We start from the raw sequence: 20,848 nt of genomic DNA on the forward strand, positions 1-20,848 counted from the left end.
TCCTCCTCTCTCCTCCCTGCTCCCCAGTATGGTGTCACTCGCCCTTCCCTCTCCTCCCTGCCCCCCCAGTATGGTGTCACTCGCCCTTCCCTCTCCTCCCTGTCCCCCCAGTATGGTGTCACTCGCCCTTCCCTCTCCTCCCTTCTCCCCAGTATGGTGTCACTCGCCCTTCCCTCTCCTCCCTGCTCCCCAGTATGGTGTCACTCACCCTTCCCTCTCCTCCCTGCCCCCCAGTATGGTGTCACTCACCCTTCCCTCTCCTCCCTGCCCCTCAGTATGGTGTCACTCACCCTTCCCTCTCCTCCCCGCTCCCCAGTATGGTGTCACTCACCCTTCCCTCTCCTCCCTGCCCCCAGTATGGTCTCACTGATCCTTCCCTCTCCTCCCTGCTCCCCAGTATGGTGTCACTTATCCTTTCCTCTCCTCCCTGCTCCCCAGTATGGTGTCACTCGCCCTTCCCTCTCCTCCCTGCCCCCCCAGTATGGTGTCACTCGCCCTTCCCTCTCCTCCCTGCCCCCCCAGTATGGTGTCACTCACCCTTCCCTCTCCTCCCCGCTCCCCAGTATGGTGTCACTCGCCCTTCCCTCTCCTCCCTGCCCCCCCAGTATGGTGTCACTCGCCCTTCCCTCTCCTCCCTGCCCCCCCAGTATGGTGTCACTCGCCCTTCCCTCTCCTCCCTGTCCCCCCAGTATGGTGTCACTCGCCCTTCCCTCTCCTCCCTGTCCCCCCAGTATGGTGTCACTCGCCCTTCCCTCTCCTCCCTGCTCCCCAGTATGGTGTCACTCACCCTTCCCTTTCCTCCCTGCCCCCCAGTATGGTGTCACTCACCCTTCCCTCTCCTCCCTGCTCCCCAGTATGGTGTCACTCACCCTTCCCTCTCCTCCCTGCTCCCCAGTATGGTGTCACTCACCCTTCCCTCTCCTCCCCCCCCCCCCCCAGTATGGTGTCACTCATCCTTCCCTCTCCTCCCTGCCCCCCCCCCAGTATGGTGTCACTCACCCTTCTCTCTCCTCCCTGCCCCCCCCAGTATGGTGTCACTCACCCTTCTCTCTCCTCCCTGCCCCCCCAGTATGGTGTCACTCACCCTTCTCTCTCCTCCCTGCCCCCCCAGTATGGTGTCACTCATCCTTCCCTCTCCTCACCGCCCCCCAGTATGGTGTCACTCATCCTCTCTCTTCTCTTCTCTCCTCTCCTCTCCTCTCCTCTCCTCTCCTCTCCTCTCCTCTCCTCTCCTCTCCTCTCCTCTCCTCTCCTCTCCTCTCCTCTCTTCTCTTCTCCTCGTCTCTCTGTCAGGCTTCTTCTATGTCTTCTCTTACCACCATCTTTTCTTGTCCCTTCAGCAGTCTGAGGACACGGGGGAGACGGCCGTGGAAGCAGATGAGGAGGAGGAGAAGAACCGCCATGGTTTTCTTATCCTGAGCCGAGAAGACTCCACCATGGTAAGAAAATATGGCTGCCCTGAGAATGGGAGCTGGGGAGGGGAGCTCCCTTCCATGTCCTCCTCACTGGTACCGGGACTGAGGAATGGTGTACAATCAGGAGATGTAAGGAAGAAGGTGTCACTGGTACTGGGACTGAGGGATGCTGAGCAGTCGTGTCATCGCTCTGTGTCTGCTGATCCCCGCTGAGCAGACGGGTGACGGGTCCGTGTCCACTGATCCCCGCTGAGCAGACGGGTCCGTGTCCGCTGATCCCAGCTGAGCAGACAGGTGACGGGTCCGTGTCCACTGATCCCCGCTGAGCAGACGAGTGATGGGTCCTTGTCCGCTGATCTCCGCTGAGCAGACGGGTGACGGGTCTGTGTCCGCTGATCTCTGCTGAGCAGGCAGGTGACGGGTCCTTGACCGCTGAACTCCGCTGAGCAGACGGGTCTGTGTCTGCTGATCCCCGCTGAGCAGACGTTGACAGGTCTGTGTCCACTGATCCCCCGCTGAGCAGACGTTGACGGGTCTGTGTCCACTGATCCCCCGCTGAGCAGACGGGTGGCGGGTCCATGTCTGCGTCCGCTGATCCCCGCTGAGCAGACGGGTGACGGGTCTGTGTCTGCTGATGCAGAGCGGACGCAGACACGGCCTGCTTTCCTCTATGGGGCGGTTGGATGGAAATGGAACGCCTGTCCTTATCCATCTGATCAGATCTATTTTTAGCGGAGTGGGTGTCAATGTCCTTTGACCTCCGCCGCTCCATAGCGGGCAGTGGGTGGTCTGATTGGTCCGCCCATGGGAAAGGGGCGTATACTTGTATATGAGAAGAGAAATCGCGGCTCCTGAAGCTTGTATAGTGAGGAGACGAGGTGCCGACAGATTGGGGGCCGCCCACCCTCGCCGTACAAACCAATCACAAGTCCCGCTACTGGAATCCCTTACTGACGTGTTTCACCAGAAAACCAGAGTAACATACTAAGGAGAAACGCATCGGGGGGGGGGGGTTCGGGGTTCCCCTAAGTAGGCGTGTCCTGAACCATGAAGCTTTTTGTATTCTGATGACATCAATTTGCATCCAGACGTTTGTAAATTTACAAGTAGGACAGTGTGAAATGTCAGCTGCCTGCTGGTTGGTCCACGGAGCGGGTCCGGTGTGGTCAGTGTGACGGTGAAGTGAATCTCTTCCTTTTCTTCTGTATTACCACATCATGTGACCAGCAACTGCCACTGCTCACTATCCACCGAAGACCAGCCCTCACCATCCCCCACACACACACACTACAGATCTCCGCCATGGCTCACCATGCTCTCCCCACAAATGTTCCGCGCGGTCCTGGATTGCTGTGCCGGGAGATGGCGGCAGTACGATTTCGCATCATAGAGCATTTTCTTCTTCTGTCCTCCTGCAGATCCTCCAGACTGGACAGGAAATCATGGAACTGGACACCAGTGGATTCGCCACACAGGGCCCCACTGTGTACGCTGGGAACATCGGAGACAATAAATACATCGTACAAGTGTCCCCCCTGGGCATCCGTCTGCTAGAGGGAGGTGAGTGCCGGGATCTGCTGCTTCATGCTCAGGACTCGTATACACCCGCTTCCTCCCCGCTTCCTCCCCGCTTCCTCCCCGCTTCCTCCCCGCTTCTTCCCCGCTTCCTCCCCGCTTCTTCCCCGCTTCTTCCCCGCTTCTTCCCCGCTTCTTCCCCGCTTCTTCCCCGCTTCTTCCCCGCTTCTTCCCCGCTTCTTCCCCGCTTCCACCCTGCTTCCACCCTGCTTCCTCCCTGCTTCCTCCCCCACCCTGCTTCCACCCTGCTTCCACCCCGCTTCTACCCCGCTTCTACTTTAATGCACATTTAATACGCCTACCGCTTCATCATGCTTCTCTGATCAGTGTCCCCGTTCAGCCGATCCTCAGCTTTTTACCACCCAAGTTCAGCAGTTCCATTAGCTCATTAGTACCCCATGCTCTGCTGATTCTCCCCACTCGGTAGTAAACCCCAGCTTTGCAGATCCCCCACTCAGTAGTAAACCGCAGCTTTGCTGATCCCCCGCTTAGTAGTAAACCCCAGTTTTGCTGATCCCCTGTGCAGTAGTACCCCCAGCTTTGCTGATCCCTTGCTCAGTAGTACCCCCAGCTTTGCTGATCCGTTGCTCAGTAGTACCCCCAGCTTTGCTGATCCCTTGCTCAGTAGTACCCCCAGCTTTGCTGATCCCTTGCTCAGTAGTAACCCCTAGTTCTGCTGATCCTCCTCTCTTAGGTCTGCATCCCCCTCTTGCTATATTGCTCCCATGCTGCGCACCACCTGCTCTGGTCCCCCAGCTTTGCAGATCCTCTGCCTCTCAGTCCTCTCTACAGTCTCTGCTCACCTTCTGCTATAGTGTTCCCATGTTGCACACTACGTGTGTCATCTGCTAGTTGCTCTGCTCCAGTCACGACCCCGCTCACCTTCCTGCTGCTCCACACTGTAGTTCCAAAACATCTGGGGTGCCAAGGTTCTCCATCACTCCTCTAGGGTGTCTGCTTTCAGAAAATATATCATGTTTGGGGTTTTGGGTAATCTTAAGGCCTAAAATTGATTTCTCTCTTTCATTCGTTGACGGACACAGCTCCTGATTCTTCTTAACCATTGGGTTATACTGCCCCCTACAGGAGGAGGACATTGGGCAGGAAAAAGCTTGACTACGCCTATGGGCAGTCCCAGGAGGTATACACCCACACTCAGCTATAGGCACGCAGTTTTTTTTTTCTGCCTAGTCAGGAGTAGGGACCTCGTTCCTTGCTGGGATCTCTGGTCTTGGCAATTTTTTCCTTTTTTTAAGGTGATTTTTTTCCTACTGGATCTGCGTCCATGCACCCTGAGTGCTCAGACAGTGAGGATGTTTCCTCTGCTCCTCTAGCTGTGCGTGAAAAGGCACTGGTGGATGCACGGATTGTGTCAGAGCGTGACATTTTAAACATGGCAGAAATGCTGTGTCGGAGGCGCCGGTCCCTTTTGGCACCACAGGTCCTCCACTGTGGCGGAGGTGTTCCCCCTTTCCCGCTTACTTTGAAAACATTGTCACATAACAGTGGGGTTGTCCAAAACGCACTCTTGTGGTCTTTAAGCGTTTTGCTATGTGATATCCTTCTAGGGATTCCCTGCTTAATAAGTGGACGGTCCCACCTGTAGTGGACTCGCTAGTTTCCAGGTTAAATAAAGCTTCCTTCATTCCAGTTGAGGAATCCTTGGCCTTAAAGATCTGGTAATGGGAGAGCGGAGGCTCTGGCCCGCCATATGTTTCACTATGGCTGGTTCAGCTTAGGCCAGTGTTTACTATTGCCCTGGTGTCGCAAACCCTGACGAGTGCTCTAAACTTTTACGCCAGGACCTGGTGGGGAAACAGCTTCTCCCTGTCTTTGCAAGGCTGGTTGGTCAGTTGATCCAAGGGCTACAGTTTATCTGTGATGCCTCTTTGGATGCGGCTCCTTTGATTTTAGGCTGTCTGTATCAGCCGTGGTCCTTCGGAGTCTTATCTGGCTGACAATGCTGGTCTGCGGACCAGGCTTCTAAAAAGGCCTTATCTGATCTCCCCTTTGGGGGGATCGCCTGTTTGTAGCTTCCTTGGATGACCTCATTAAGGGTCTCATGGGGGGAAGAGTACTCTTCTTCCGCAGCCTACTGAGGGCAGGGAGCCCTGTCGTAGACGTGGGCCATTCTTCTCTGCTCATAAGAGGCCTTTTTCGTCCCTCAAGGGATAAAAATCCTTCAGGGCCAACTGACAAGGGCTCAAAGCCTTTCGGGGCATCCTCTGGAGGATCCAAACAAACCTGGTCTGGCAAGCCACGATGGGCTCTTCCAGACCTGCGGACAAGGCTTCCTCTGCATTAAGGGGCGCCCTCATCTGTATCTGGAGTGGGGGGATGTCTTCGCTGATTTCCGGATCCGTGGACCTCTCTGGTACAAGGACTTAATGGGGTGATTGTCCTGGTCTTGGGTTCAGAATGTTTTCAGGGATTTTACTCAAACCTGTTTACAGTTCCCTGAAAGCAAGGCAAGGTACGTCCAATTCTCAAGGCACTAAACTGCTTTGATAACGTCTTCTTGGACGAAACGCCGTCAGGTCGCGGCGTGCTGACGTCATCCCGGAAGTTATCCTAGGAGCGGATGTGCTTTGCCGTCCGGCCGGCGGCTCCCATCCATCGCGATTTTATCTACAATGTTTGAGAGTGTTTTTCCTTTTAATCAATAAACCAGTTATTATTTTATTACACTATTGGCGCTTTCTCTTTCCCTCGGGCTACATCCTAGTACTGAGTTCATAGTAAACACCATTGATGCTGTTGGTCCCGGAGCTTCACGTATGATGGGAAAGCGTTATTAGATCTACTGCTTGGATTATTTGTCATCTGGTAAGAGGCCTATAGGGCTTTTGAGTGACGTTTCTGGTTTCTTGGCGATCTGGATTAACCTATTTGCTCATTTGACTTATTTTTTCGGTAAGAGGCTTCACAATTGGTGGTGGTTTGTTTCCACATTCCTTTTTTTTACACTGGGCTATCCACGTTTACTCATTATTCATTTGGTGAGCTGCTGCACAATTGATAGGGATTCCATATTGGTGGTGGAAATTTATAAATTACGGTATTACACTATGCAAGTTTTCTTTCTTTTGCATATTATTCACAATATTCGCTGAGGACTTTGACAACTCCCATCTCCCGGATCTGTGACTATATCTCAGCATATGAATCTTGCAGATTTTAGTGGCTATCCGGTAAGCACATTTCCTACAGAGACCGTGGAGTGTGATCTGTTTTCAGCGTCAATCAAGTTGATATTTGGGACATTGATTTTTGTTTGGACATTAATTTTTTGTTTACCCACATCACGCAGCGCGGCTTATTTTTCTATACATTATTTGAGGGTGTGGTCGCACTTGAAGTCACTGCTCTTTATATATTATTCACTTTAGCGCGGTTATTTTTCTCTTTTTATACTAAACTGCTTTGTGCGGGTACAGAAGTTTCGAATGGAGTTCATTCGCCTGGTAGTGACGTCCTTACATCTGGGGGATTTTCTCGCTTCTATCGACATCAAGGACGCCTACCTTCACATTCCAATATGTGCCGGTCACCAGCGCTTCCTCCGCTTTGCCGTGGGTGAGGAGCATTATCCGTTTGTGGCGTTTACCTTTCGTCTCACCTCTGCTCCACGGGTCCTCACAAAGTGTTAGCCCCGGTGCTAGCATTGTTGTGTTAGTGGGGGATTGTGGTACTGGGTTACGTGGACTATCTTCTGCGAGCTGAGTCTCCGACTGTTTTGTTGGACACCTTGGAGATTACTCTGTGATCTCTGAGGGAGTTCCGTTGGATTCTGAACCTTCAGATATCTGCTCTGGTTCCATCCACAAAACTGGACTATCTGGGTGGATTCCACATGAGATCTCTGCAAAAAGAGATTCTGGTGAAATGGGACAAGAAACCACAGTCTCTAAGGGTGGCTTCATTCTCCGGCACTACGACAGGGATATCCTTCTCCCCCTGTACTGGGCGGTTGTCACCAAGGATGCCAGCCTGTCCAGGAGGTGAGGCATCCTTGGCACAGCTTGTGCTCAGGGGGTCTGGACTCGGGAATAATCCAGACTGCTGATCAATGTACTGGAACTCCGAGCGATCAGACTTTCTGGATCCTTGGACAATTCATCTTCAGGGGTGAACGGAATGAATTCAATCGGACAATGCCACGGCCGTGGCCTATGTCAATCACCATGGGGGCACAAGATGTGCCCTGGTGGATCAGAAAGTAGCTGGCATTCTAAGGTGGGCAGAACGATCGTTCCAGCCCTCTCTGCTGTACACATTCCATGGAAGGTACAGAGGTTTGTGGCATGGTCTCGGGATCTTTTGGCTGATGCTGCAGACGCATTTAGTGGCTCCTTGGCGTCTCTATCGTCTGATTTATGCCTTTCCCCCTCTCAAACTTCTGTCAAGACTCCTGTGCAGGATCGAGGCAGTAAGGGATTCCGGTCTTTCTGGTCTGGTGGCTCCAGACTGGCCTCACCGGTCTTGGTACGCCGATCTGGTACGGCTGGTCGCTGATGCTCCTTGGAGACTTCCTCTCAGGGAAGATCTGCTGTCTCAATGACCAATCTTCCATCCTGCTTTACAGTCGCTGGTTTTAACGGTTTGGCTGTTGAAAGCCGAGGGACAGAAGTTTATCTGAATCAGTGATTTCTACACTGTTAAAGGCTTGAAAATCTACCTCTAGGAAGATCTACAGTTGTATTTGGAAGATGTACATTGCGTGGTGTGAGTCTTTTGGGGTTCTCCCTTGGCTCCTTTTCGGTGGCTTGGATCTTGGCTTTCCTCCAATGGGGTTAAGCAGCGCTTGGCCTTGAGTACCATCAAGGGCCAGGTTTCGGCCTTGGCTGTTTTCTTTCAACGTCCATTGGCCACACTTTCCTTGGTGTGTACCTTTTTATCCAGGGAGCTTGACTCTCTGGTGCGGTCTCCATTGCCGCCATGGGTCCTCAAATTGGTGGTGTCAGTTTTCCAGAATTTCCCTTCGAAAATATTGGGAGGTTCCCCTGCTTACGTTGTGCCAGAAGGTGGCCTTTTTTGTGGCTATTACTTCTGTGTGCTGGGTGTCGGAGCTGGCGGCATTGTCTTGTCCACCTTACCTGATGGTTTTCAAAGCTTAGGTGGTTCTTCATCCCTGTCCTTCGTTCCTTCCAAAGGTCGTCTCTGATTTCCATTTGAATGAAGACATTGTGTTGCCTTCCCTATGTCCCAGGCCTATAAATCCTAAGGAAATTGCTCTGCATTCCCTGGATGTGGTTTGGGCAATCAGGGTTTAACTGGCAGCTACGGAGTCTTTTAGGAAGTGAAAATAGGGAGTCACTATTTGTACTCGCTGTTGGACCTCGAAAAGGGTTGACCGTTTCTGCTGCCACCATTTCCAGATGGATCAGACAGACAGTAATTCGGGCCAATTCAATTAGGGGTCAGGTTCCTCCTTTCCCTGTTAAGGCGCACTCTACTCAGGCACTTCGTGCCTCCTGGGCCTTCCGTCATTGGGCATCAGTGATGCAGGTTTGCAAGGCGGCCATCTGGTTGTCTGTGTACACTTTTATAAAGTTAATATGTTTGCATCTTCTGGCCGCAAGGTTTTGCAGGCTGCTGTTTAGAGGACCTGATCCTCTTCGAGGGTGTGTTGTTTTCTCAGGTGAGCTCCATGTTACCTGGTTGGCTATGTTTAGCTTTGGGAATTTTTTTGTTTTCCCACACCCTTATGTTTAACACTGCTTTGGGACATCCCAATGGTTATGAAGATCAGGAGCTGTGTCCGTCAATGAATGAAAGCGAAAATGGGATTTTTGACTTACCGTAAAATCCATTTCTCTGATGTTCATTGACGGACACAGCACCCAGCCCTCAGGAGTTGGCTTTCATCTGACACTGCTTGTAACAAAACTGAGTACCTATAGCTGAGAGTGGGTTTATACCCCCTGGGCCTGCCCATAGGTGTAGTCAAGCTTTTTACTGCCTAGTGTCCTACTCCAGTAGGGGGCAGTATAACCCAATGGTTAAAAAGAATCAGGAGCTGTGTCTGTCAATGAACACCAGAGAAATGGATTTTACGGTAAGTCAAAAATCCCATGTATGCAAAAACAGCTCTGGCAACGAAACTGTTACTTTAACCACTTGCCGACCGCCGTCGGTATATTTACTGCGGCAGTCAGCCGCTCCTGGGCAAACGGACGTAGTACTATGTCGCTCGTCCAGGAGCCTGTAGGGGGCGAGCGCGCGCCGCTGGAGACGTGCTCCCGCCCCCGCTCGTTCGCGGGCATCCCTGCGCGTGTGACCGGTGGCTCCGATGTTCGCCGGTCACTCGCGATCTCCCGCTGGAGAGGGAGAAATGCAGACGGCTGATGTAAACACAGCCGTCCGTCATTCTCCCTGGTGTAAGTGCAGAGACTATACTTGCATCAGGATTGTATGTCTCTGTGGTTACATCACTAGCCACGCCCCCCCACAGTTAGAAACACGCCCCTAGGGATACATTTAACCCACTGATCACCAATTAAGTTAACCACTTCCCTGCCAGTGTCATTTTGACAGTAACAGTGCATATGTATAGCACTGATTACTGTAGTAATGTCACTGGTACCCCCAAAAGTGTCAAAAATGTCAGTCAGGGGTCCGATCTGTCCTCCGCAATGTCGCAGTCCTGCAAAAAAAATCGCAGATCGCCACCATTACTAGTAGAAAAAAAAACAATAAAAATGACATAAATCTTTCCCTTAGTAAACGCAATAAATTTTGCGCAAACCAATCAAAATACGCTTATTGCGATTTTTTTTTTTTTCCAAAAATATGTAGCAGAAAACAAATTGGCCTAAAAAGTTAAAAAATTTAGATTTTTACATTTTTTTTTGAGAATTTAATATAAAAAAATGTGAAAAATATTATTTTTTCAAAATTGTCACTTTTTTTGTTTATAAGTAAAAATCGCACAGGTGATCAAATAGCACCAAAAGAAAGCTCTGTTTGTGGGAAAAAAAGGACGTCAATTTCATTTGGGTACAGCGTCGCACGACCGTGCAATTGTCCGTTAAAGTCACACAGTGCCGAATCGCAAAATAGGCCCTGGTCTTTGAGCAGCCAAATCCTCAGGGGCTTAAGTGGTTAAAGTTGTATCTGCCCTCAGTTTTTTCTTGGCCTCTCTGCAAATGTTCACTAAAACCTGTCAATGGTGTCTGTTTTGTGTCTCAGTGAATCAGCTGCACTTCATCCCGGTGGATCTGGGCTCCCCCATTGTTCACTGTACCGTGGCGGACCCCTATGTGGTCATTCTTAGTTCGGAAGGCCAGTTGGCGATGTTTCAGCTAAAAAGTGACACATATGGAGGCAAATCTCATCGTCTCGCTCTACAGAAACCCAGCATACATTATGTGAGTAGATGTCCCCACTGCCCTGGGCATGTTACAGGCTGCTGGGCGGAGGGGGGTAGTAATGGGATCCTCGCTTCTGCCTCCTTCTGCCTCTACTTTGTACCATCCTAATGTAGAGCTCCCCCTTTATTATGTCTCTGCCCAGCAATCGAAGGTCATCGCTGTCTGCATTTATCGTGACGTCAGTGGTATGTTCACCACAGAGACCAGATCTGCCCCGGTGAAGGAAGACAGCGCCCCCCAGAGTGTATCTGAAGGAGACAGCCTGTTGCAGGAGATCAGGTGAGACTTGCAGTGGTAGAGGGATAGTGCAAAAACTGAGGTATGTCTGTCGTATATCCACTGATCATTCATCTTGTGTATGGTGTCAGCCGCTCTGTAGATGACGAGGACGAGATGCTGTATGGAGATTCAGGATTCCCGTCCAGCCCCAGTAAGGACGAATCTCGTAGGAGCAATAATCCCAACGCAGATCGTGATTCTTCCCAGTATAAGGCTGAGCCGACACACTGGTGTGTAGTGGTCAGAGACAATGGTATAATGGAGGTGAGATCCTGGGAGGTGAAGGGGTCTTTGGGAGATCTGTTGAGAAGAATCAACAGTTCCATATGCACTGCAGGCTCTTGGCAACCCTGAGTTGTCCAGATTAAAGCCAACATTATCATAAGCTGTCCAGTCCTGACCAAGATCTTTCTACGCAGATCTACCAAGTCCCCGAGTGGCGTCTGGTCTTCCTCGTCAAGAATTTCCCAGTGGGGTTGAAAGTTCTTGTGGATAGTTCCTTTGGACAGCCCATTACTCAAGGAGAAGTCCGAAAAGAAGAAGTAACAAGGCAAAGTGAAATTCCCCTGGTGAAGGAGGTTCTGCTGGTGGGTCTGGGAAACCGACAAAGTCGCCCTTATTTACTGGTAAGATATCACCTGAGGCAGAGTTTTCACTGTCTGTCTGGGGCTCCTCGCTATAACTTGTTAGTTTGCAATCCCTTTAACAGAGGGGGTCTACCTGTCTATATTTGTGTGTAATGTGACTTCCCTCCTGCAGTGGTATGGTCCATCTGCCTATGTTTCTATATAATCTGACTTCCCTCCTGCAGTGGTGTGGTCCACCTGCCTGTGTTTCTATATAATTGGACTTCCCTCCTGCAGTGGTATGGTCCATCTGCCTGCATTTTCTATATAATTGGACTTCCCTCCTGCAGTGGTATGGTCCATCTGCCTATGTTTCTATATAATTGGACTTCCCTCCTGCAGTGGTATGGTCCATCTGCCTATGTTTCTATATAATTGGACTTCCCTCCTGCAGTGGTATGGTCCATCTGCCTAGGTTTCTATATAATCTGACTTCCCTCCTGCAGTGGTATGGTCCATCTGCCTGTGTTTCTATATAATCTGACTTCCCTCCTGCAGTGGTATGGTCCATCTGCCTGTGTTTCTATATAATCTGACTTCCCTCCTGCAGTGGTATGGTCCATCTGCCTGTGTTTCTATATAATTGGACTTCCCTCCTGCAGTGGTATGGTCCATCTGCCTGTGTTTCTATATAATCTGACTTCCCTCCTGCAGTGGTATGGTCCATCTGTGCCTATGTTTATATGTAACGTGACTTCCATCTGCCTATATTTACAGTGTCTTGAAAAGTACTCGTACCCCTTAAAATTTTCTACTTTTTGTCCTGTTGCAACCAGGAATGTAAATGTATTTTATTGGGATTTTATGTGATAGACCGACACAAAGTAACACATCATTGTGAAGTGGAAGGAAAATGATAAATGATACAAATAAATCTGTGAAAAGTGTGGCTGCATTTGTATTCACCCCCCAGAGTCAATACTTTGTAGAACCGCCTTTCCCTCCAATTACAGCTGCAAGTCTTTTTGGGGATGTCTCTCCCAGCTTTGCACATCTAGAGAGGACATTTCTGCCCATTCTTCTCTGCAGAATATCTCATCTGTCAGATTGGATGGAGAGCGTCTGTGATCAGCAATTTTCAAGTCTTGCCACAGATTCTCAATGTGATTTAGGTCTGGGCTGTGACTGGGCCATTCTAACACATGAATATGCTTTGATGTAAACCATTCCATTGTAGCTCTGGTTGGATGTTTCGGGTCGTTGTCCTGCTGGAAGGTGAACCTCCACCCCAGTTTCAAGTCTTTTCTTCTAAGATTGTCCTGTATTTGTCTCCGTCCATCTTCCCATCAACTCTGACCAGCTTCCCTGTCCCTGCTGAAGAAAAGCATCCCCACACCATGATGCTGCCACCACCGTGTTTCACAGTGGGGATGGTGGGATCAGGGTGATGTGCAGAGTTAGTTATCCCCCACACATAGAGTTTTGGTCTCCTCTGAGCAGAGCTCCTCCCCCACATGTTTGCTGTGTCCCCCACATGGCTTCTCCCAAACTGCAAATAGGACTTCTTATGGCTTTCTTCCACCAATGGCTTTCTTCTTCTCACTCTTCCATAAAGGGCAGATTTGTGGAGCGCACGACTAATAGTTGTCCTGTGGAAAGATTCTCCCATCTGAGCTGTGGATCTCTGCAGCTCCTCCAGAGTTCCCATGGGCCTCTTGGCTGCTTCTCTGATGAATGCTCTCCTTGCCCGGCCGGTCAGTTTTTTTTTTTTTTTAAATCAAAACAACTTTATTGTGTACCGAAAACAGCTCAAGATATACACAACAAGAAACGGCTGAAAAAAACAAATGCAAAGAAACTATTCACAAGCATCTGAACAGTACAGTAGTAATCAAGACGTACAAGTGGTATGAGAATGAAGCCACCGATCCCACACTTTGATATTTGCCAGGGCACCCCCTGTTGATATAAATGATTTTCTTATAGGGGAGAGTAGTATTAACTTCGTTGATCCATGCTGCCAAGGTAGGTACAGCCTGTTGAATTCAACTCCTAGCCAGGAGTTTATGGGCCAGAAAGAGGGTCTCATGTAAGAACTGAACCATGTGTTTGTTCATCTCAACATCTGGAAATGCCCCAAAAGGTATAATCCGGGGTCGAGTGTCACAGGAGCACCCATCTGATCGTGGAGGAACTGGACAACCTGGGCCCAAAATCCACGCACACACGGACAATGCCACAACAGATGGTCAAACGTCCGGCCGGTCAGTTTAGGTGGGTGGCCATGTCTTGGTAGGGGCCCGGCCGGTCAGTTTAGGTGGACGGCCATGTCTTGGTAAGGTTGCAGTTGTGCCATACTCTTTCCATTTTCCCATGATGGATTGAACAGCGCTCCGTGAGATGGTCAAAGCTTGGGAGATTTTTTTATAACCTAACCCTGCTTTACACTTCCCCACAACTTTATCCCTAACCTGTCTGGTGTGTTCCTTGGCCTTCATGATGCTGATTGTTCACGAAGGTTCTCTAACAAACCTCTGAGGGCTTCACAGAACAGCTGTATTTATACTGAGATTACATTACACACAGGTGGACTCTATTTACTAATTAGGTGACTTCTGAAGGCAATTGGTTCCCCTAGATTTTAATAGGGGGTATCAGAGTAAAGGGGGGTGAATACAAATGCAGCCACACTTTTCACAGATTTATTTGTATCATTTATCATTTTCTTTCCACTTCACAATTCTGTGCCACTTTGTGTCGGTCTATCCCATAAAATCCCAATAAAATACATTTACATTTTTGGTTGCAACATGAGAAAATGTTAAAAATTTTCAAGGGGTGTGAATACTTTTTCAAGGCGCTGTATATGTACTATAATGTGACTTCCCTCAGCAGTGGTATGGTCCATCTTTCTGTTTTTCTATATAACCTGACTTCTGTCTGCAGTGGTATAGTCCTCCCCCCTATGTTTTTTCTATAAGCTGACCTCTGTCTGCAGTGGTATGATCCATCTGCCTATATTTATATGTAACTCCACTTCCCTTTTACAGAGGTATGTTCCATCCTAAATTCATATATAACTATACTTCCCTCTGCAGTGGTATGGTCCATTACAATGTAATGTAGTGAGTGTACAGCTTGTATAACAGTGTAATTGACAATGTCCAATTGGGCCCAAAGTGTCAATATTCTGTGTGGCCGCCATTATTTTCCAGCACTGCCTTAACCCTCTTAGGCATGGAGATCACCAGAGCTTCACAGGTTGTCACTGGAGTCCTCTTCCCCTCCCCCATGATGACATCACAGAGCTGGTGGATGTTAGAGACCTTCCCCTCCTCCACCTTCTGTTTGAGGATCCCCACAGATTCTCAATAGGGTTTAGGTCTGGAGACATGCTTGGCCAGTCCATCACCTTTACCCTCAGCTTCTTTAGCAAGGCAGTGGTCATCTTGGAGGTGTTTGGGGTCGTTATGTTGGAATACTGCCCTGCGGCCCAGTCTCTGAAGGGAGGGGATCATGCTCTGCTTCAGTATGTCACAGTACATGTTGGCATTCATCAGTTGTCAAAAGGGAAATAGGTCTATAGGACACAGGGCACTCAGGGATTTTCCTGGGCTTCAGCAGAACAACCACCACCTCATACATAGACCGTGGCAGTGAGCCTCTCCTCTGAGCATCTAGAAGAGTGTGCAGAAGCTCCGGCAAAAGAACACCACTAAACTTCTTATAAAGTTTCATCGGTATGCCATCAATACCAGGGGCCTTAGAATTTGAGAACGTAGCCAAGGCAGTCTGCAACTCCCCTAAAGTAATGGGAACATTGAGCATCTTCCTGTCCGAGGCAAAAGAAATGTCAGCCAAAAATGTCACGAATTCAGATTTGTCATAGGACACCTTGGAAGAATAAAGATCCTGAAAGTAGGATCTAAATTCCTGCAGAATGGGTGGAGTATCAGTGACCACCTCCCCTGTGCGAGTTAGTATTCTATGTATGACTGATGATGGGCGCTAGGCTCTAGATATGACGGCCAGCATATACCCTGACTGTCCCCCTTCCTAAAAATAGGCCTGAGAGGCAAAGAACTGTTAACTGGTTGCTTGTTGGAGTTGTAGCTCACGATACATCTTCTGTGCATTCAACCATCTATTCTCACTTTCAGTGTTGGGTGTTTGTATATAGTTCCTTTCCGCTCTACCGCTGCACTAGCATCTGCTGCCCATTGTCTAGTACTAGATTTAATGGTCTAGACCTCTGGTATACACAAGCCTTTAATAAATGCCTTTAGTGTGTCCCACACAATGCCTGGAGTGGCCGAGTGCCTGTTATCAGTCAAAAAATGCTACAATTAGAGTCGCATACCATCAAGATTGTTAAACAGGGAAAACCAAAAGGGGTTCAGCTTCCAGCAGACAAAGTCTGGAGGAGGGAAAATTTAGCAATATGTAGATTGAGGAATGGTCAGAAAAACCCCTGGCCTAGATAGAACACCTCCGGACATGTTGGCATTCATGGTGCCCTCAATGATCTGTAGCTCCCCAGTGCCGGCAGCACTCATGCAGCCCCAGACCATGACACTCCCACCACCATGCCTGACTGTAGGAAGACACACTTGTCTTTGTACTCCTCACCTGGTTGCCCCCACACACGCCTGACACCATCTGACACCAAATAAGTTTATCTTGGTCTCATCAGAGCACAGGAGATGGTTCCAGTAATCCATGTCCTTAGTCTGCTTGTCTTCAGAAAACTGTTTGCGGACTTTCTTGTGCATCATCTTTAGAAGAGGCTTCCTTCTGGGATGACAGCCATGCAGACCAATTTGATGCAGTGTGCGGCGTATGGTCTGAGCACTGACAGGCCGACCCCTCCCCCACCCCTTCAACCTCTGCAGCAATGCTGGCAGCACTCATACGTCTATTTCCCAATGACAACCTCTGGATATGACGCTGAGCACGGCACTCAACTTCTTTGGTGGACCATGGTGAGGTCTGTTCTGAGTGGAACCTGTCCTGTTAAACCGCTGTATGGTATTGGCCACCGTGCTGCAGCTCAGTTTCAGGGTCTTGGCAATCTTCTTATAGCCTAGGCCATCTTTATGTAGAGTAACAATTCTTTTTTTCAGATCCTCAGAGAGTTCTTTGCCATGAGGTGCCATGTTGAACTTCCAGTGACCAGTATGAGAGAGTGAGAGCGATAACACCAAATTTAACACACCTGCTCCCCATTCACACCTGAGACCTTGTAACACTAACAAGTCACATGACACCGGGGAGGGAAAATGGCTAATTGGCCCAATGTGGACATTTTCACTTAGGGGTGTACTCACTTTTGTTGCCGTATTGGTCCAATTTATCAGGGCCGTCCACCTGTATGTGCATCCCTGTATTCACATTTGTTCTGCCCCCCCGTTGCAGTTGTATGGTTCAGACACCCACTGTATAACTATGCTGTGACTTGGCAGGTCCTCGTGGATTCTGAGCTGCTGATCTATGAAGCGTTTGCACACGACTCTCAAGGGAATCTGAAAGTTCGATTTAGAAAGGTGAGTAGTGATAAAAATCTGTTGATGAAACTTCTTCTCTAGAAGGACTTCTCTTCAAGTCTGCGCCTCAATCTTCTCCTCCAGGTTCCTCATAATATAAATATCAGGGAGAAGAAGCAGAAACAGTCTAAGAAGAAGCCTGAAGGATCGGTGGAGGATCATGGCGCCCGTGGTCGCGTTGCACGATTTCGGTTCTTCCAGGACATCTATGGATATTCAGGGGTGAGTGATCACTTGCAGGAAGGTGTTCAGTCAAGGGGGTCAGATTATAGGTTGTCACTCACATTTTCTTTACTTCTTAGGTGTTCATATGTGGCCCCTCCCCTCACTGGCTGCTAGTCACCAACCGTGGCGCCCTACGCCTGCACCCCATGACCATCGATGGATCCATTGAATCGTTTGCCCCCTTCCACAACGTCAACTGCCCCAGAGGGTTCCTTTACTTCAACCGGCAGGTGAGAAGACCTTTCTTTGCATGGTGGGGAGGGGTGGGAAGGGTCCACTCTGTGTCTCTCAGTCAGTAGGGATGCAGATGGGGAGGTCCCCTCTGTGTGTCTCAGTTAGTAGGGATTCAGGAGGAGCAGTATGGTGGGGAGGTCCCCTCTGTGTGTCTCTCAGTCAGTAGGGATGCAGGAGGATCAGTATGGTGGGGAGGTCCCCTCTGTGTGTCTCAGTCAGTAGGGATGCAGGAGGAGCAGTATGGGGGGGAGGTCCCCTCTGTGCGTGTCTCTCAGTCAGTAGGGATGCAGGAGGTGCAGTATGGTGGGGAGGTCCCCTCTGTGTGTCTCTCAGTGAGTAGGGATGCAGGAGGAGCAGTATGGTGGGGAGGTCCCCTCTGTGTGTCTCTCAGTCAGTAGGGATGCAGGAGGTGCAGTATGGTGGGGAGGTCCCCTCTGTGTCTCTGTCAGTAGGGATGCAGGAGGAGCAGTATGGTGGGGAGGTCCCCTCTGTGTCTCTGTCAGTAGGGATGCAGGAGGTGCAGTATGGTGGGGAGGTCCCCTCTGTGTGTCTCTCAGTCAGTAGGGATGCAGGAGGAGCAGTATGGTGGGGAGGTCCCCTCTGTGTGTCTCTCAGTCAGTAGGGATGCAGGAGGAGCAGTATGGGGGGGGGGGGGGTCCCCTCTGTGTGTCTCTCAGTCAGTAGGGATGCAGGAGGAGCAGTATGGTGGAGAGGTCCCCTCTGTGTCTCTCAGTCAGTAGGGATGCAGGAGGTGCAGTATGGTGGGAAGGGTCCCCTCTGTGTGTCTCTCAGTCAGTAGGGATGCAGGAGGTGCAGTATGGTGGGGAGGTCCCCTCTGTGTCTCTGTCAGTAGGGATGCAGGAGGAGCAGTATGGTGGGGAGGTCCCCTCTGTGTCTCTGTCAGTAGGGATGCAGGAGGTGCAGTATGGTGGGGAGGTCCCCTCTGTGTGTCTCTCAGTCAGTAGGGATGCAGGAGGAGCAGTATGGTGGGGAGGTCCCCTCTGTGTGTCTCTCAGTCAGTAGGGATGCAGGAGGAGCAGTATGGGGGGGGGGGGGTCCCCTCTGTGTGTCTCTCAGTCAGTAGGGATGCAGGAGGAGCAGTATGGTGGAGAGGTCCCCTCTGTGTCTCTCAGTCAGTAGGGATGCAGGAGGTGCAGTATGGTGGGAAGGGTCCCCTCTGTGTGTCTCTCAGTCAGTAGGGATGCAGGAGGAGCAGTATGGTGGGAAGGGTCCCCTCTGTGTGTCTCTCAGTCAGTAGGGATGCAGGAGGAGCAGTATGGGGGGGGGGGGTCCCCTCTGTGTGTCTCTCAGTCAGTAGGGATGCAGGAGGAGCAGTATGGGGGGGAGGTCCCCTCTGTGTGTCTCAGTCAGTAGGGATGCAGGAGGAGCAGTATGGTGGGAAGGGTCCCCTCTGTGTCTCTCAGTCAGTAGGGATGCAGGAGGTGCAGTATGGTGGGAAGGGTCCCCTCTGTGTGTCTCTCAGTCAGTAGGGATGCAGGAGGAGCAGTATGGTGGAGAGGTCCCCTCTGTGTCTCTCAGTCAGTAGGGATGCAGGAGGTGCAGTATGGTGGGAAGGGTCCCCTCTGTGTGTCTCTCAGTCAGTAGGGATGCAGGAGGAGCAGTATGGTGGGGAGGTCCCCTCTGTGTGTCTCTTAGTGAGTAGGGATGCAGGAGGAGCAGTATGGTGGGGAGGTCCCCTCTGTGTGTCTCTCAGTCAGTAGGGATGCAGGAGGAGCAGTATGGTGGGGAGGTCCCCTCTGTGTCTCTCAGTCAGTAGGGATGCAGGAGGAGCAGTATGGTGGGGAGGTCCCCTCTGTGTGTCTCTCAGTCAGTAGGGATGCAGGAGGAGCAGTATGGTGGGAAGGGTCCCCTCTGTGTCTCTCAGTCAGTAGGGATGCAGGAGGTGCAGTATGGTGGGAAGGGTCCCCTCTGTGTGTCTCTCAGTCAGTAGGGATGCAGGAGGAGCAGTATGGTGGGGAGGTCCCCTCTGTGTGTCTCAGTCAGTAGGGATGCAGGAGGAGCAGTATGGGGGGGGGGGTCCCCTCTGTGTGTCTCTCAGTCAGTAGGGATGCAGGAGGAGCAGTATGGGGGGGGGGGGGTCCCCTCTGTGTGTCTCAGTCAGTAGGGATTCAGGAGGAGCAGTATGGTGGAGAGGTCCCCTCTGTGTCTCTCAGTCAGTAGGGATGCAGGAGGTGCAGTATGGTGGGAAGGGTCCCCTCTGTGTGTCTCTCAGTCAGTAGGGATGCAGGAGGAGCAGTATGGTGGGAAGGGTCCCCTCTGTGTGTCTCTCAGTCAGTAGGGATGCAGGAGGAGCAGTATGGGGGGGGGGGTCCCCTCTGTGTGTCTCTCAGTCAGTAGGGATGCAGGAGGAGCAGTATGGGGGGGAGGTCCCCTCTGTGTGTCTCTCAGTCAGTAGGGATGCAGGAGGAGCAGTATGGTGGGGAGGTCCCCTCTGTGTCTCTCAGTCAGGGATGCAGGAGGAGCAGTATGGGGGGGAGGTCCCCTCTGTGTGTCTCTCAGTCAGTAGGGATGCAGGAGGAGCAGTATGGTGGGGAGGTCCCCTCTGTGTGTCTCTCAGTCAGTAGGGATGCAGGAGGAGCAGTATGGTGGGGAGGTCCCCTCTGTGTGTCTCAGTCAGTAGGGATGCAGGAGGAGCAGTATGGGGGGGGGGGTCCCCTCTGTGTGTCTCTCAGTCAGTAGGGATGCAGGAGGAGCAGTATGGGGGGGGGGGGGGTCCCCTCTGTGTGTCTCAGTCAGTAGGGATTCAGGAGGAGCAGTATGGTGGAGAGGTCCCCTCTGTGTCTCTCAGTCAGTAGGGATGCAGGAGGTGCAGTATGGTGGGAAGGGTCCCCTCTGTGTGTCTCTCAGTCAGTAGGGATGCAGGAGGAGCAGTATGGTGGGAAGGGTCCCCTCTGTGTGTCTCTCAGTCAGTAGGGATGCAGGAGGAGCAGTATGGGGGGGGGGGGTCCCCTCTGTGTGTCTCTCAGTCAGTAGGGATGCAGGAGGAGCAGTATGGGGGGGAGGTCCCCTCTGTGTGTCTCTCAGTCAGTAGGGATGCAGGAGGAGCAGTATGGTGGGGAGGTCCCCTCTGTGTCTCTCAGTCAGGGATGCAGGAGGAGCAGTATGGTGGGGAGGTCCCCTCTGTGTGTCTCAGTCAGTAGGGATGCAGGAGGAGCAGTATGGGGGGGAGGTCCCCTCTGTGTGTCTCTCAGTCAGTAGGGATGCAGGAGGAGCAGTATGGTGGGGAGGTCCCCTCTGTGTGTCTCTTAGTGAGTAGGGATGCAGGAGGAGCAGTATGGTGGGGAGGTCCCCTCTGTGTGTCTCTCAGTCAGTAGGGATGCAGGAGGAGCAGTATGGTGGGGAGGTCCCCTCTGTGTCTCTCAGTCAGTAGGGATGCAGGAGGAGCAGTATGGTGGGGAGGTCCCCTCTGTGTCTCTCAGTCAGTAGGGATGCAGGAGGAGCAGTATGGTGGGGAGGTCCCCTCTGTGTGTCTCTTAGTGAGTAGGGATGCAGGAGGAGCAGTATGGTGGGGAGGTCCCCTCTGTGTCTCTCAGTCAGTAGGGATGCAGGAGGAGCAGTATGGTGGGGAGGTCCCCTCTGTGTGTCTCTCAGTCAGTAGGGATGCAGGAGGAGCAGTA

General features: G+C 51.2%; 1 protein-coding gene across 5 annotated transcripts in view; it reads left to right on the forward strand.

The window, feature by feature from the left end:
• The window catches only part of LOC309556223 (cleavage and polyadenylation specificity factor subunit 1-like), a 62,014-nt gene that overhangs the window by 14,694 nt on the left and 26,472 nt on the right, over positions 1-20,848 (forward strand). For 4 of the 5 annotated variants that reach the window (XR_014225309.1, XR_014225310.1, XR_014225311.1 and 1 more), the window contains exons 8-16: positions 1,341-1,439; positions 2,834-2,975; positions 10,182-10,360; positions 10,506-10,642; positions 10,732-10,906; positions 11,062-11,268; positions 16,671-16,751; positions 16,836-16,973; positions 17,054-17,206. Coding sequence is in view for 2 of the 5 variants with exons in the window: in XM_082258621.1 (XP_082114747.1) it covers positions 1,341-1,439; positions 2,834-2,975; positions 10,182-10,360; positions 10,506-10,642; positions 10,732-10,906; positions 11,062-11,268; positions 16,671-16,751; positions 16,836-16,973; positions 17,054-17,206 (1,311 nt within the window). In the remaining 3 variants the exon portion in view is untranslated. The remainder of the gene's footprint in view (positions 1-1,340; positions 1,440-2,833; positions 2,976-10,181; positions 10,361-10,505; positions 10,643-10,731; positions 10,907-11,061; positions 11,269-16,670; positions 16,752-16,835; positions 16,974-17,053; positions 17,207-20,848) is intronic. The other variant, XM_082258622.1, reaches the window with a different exon arrangement.

Source organism: Pelophylax lessonae (assembly GCF_965119305.1).
Source record: "Pelophylax lessonae genome assembly, chromosome: 5".
Taxonomy (NCBI): Eukaryota; Metazoa; Chordata; class Amphibia; order Anura; family Ranidae; genus Pelophylax; species Pelophylax lessonae.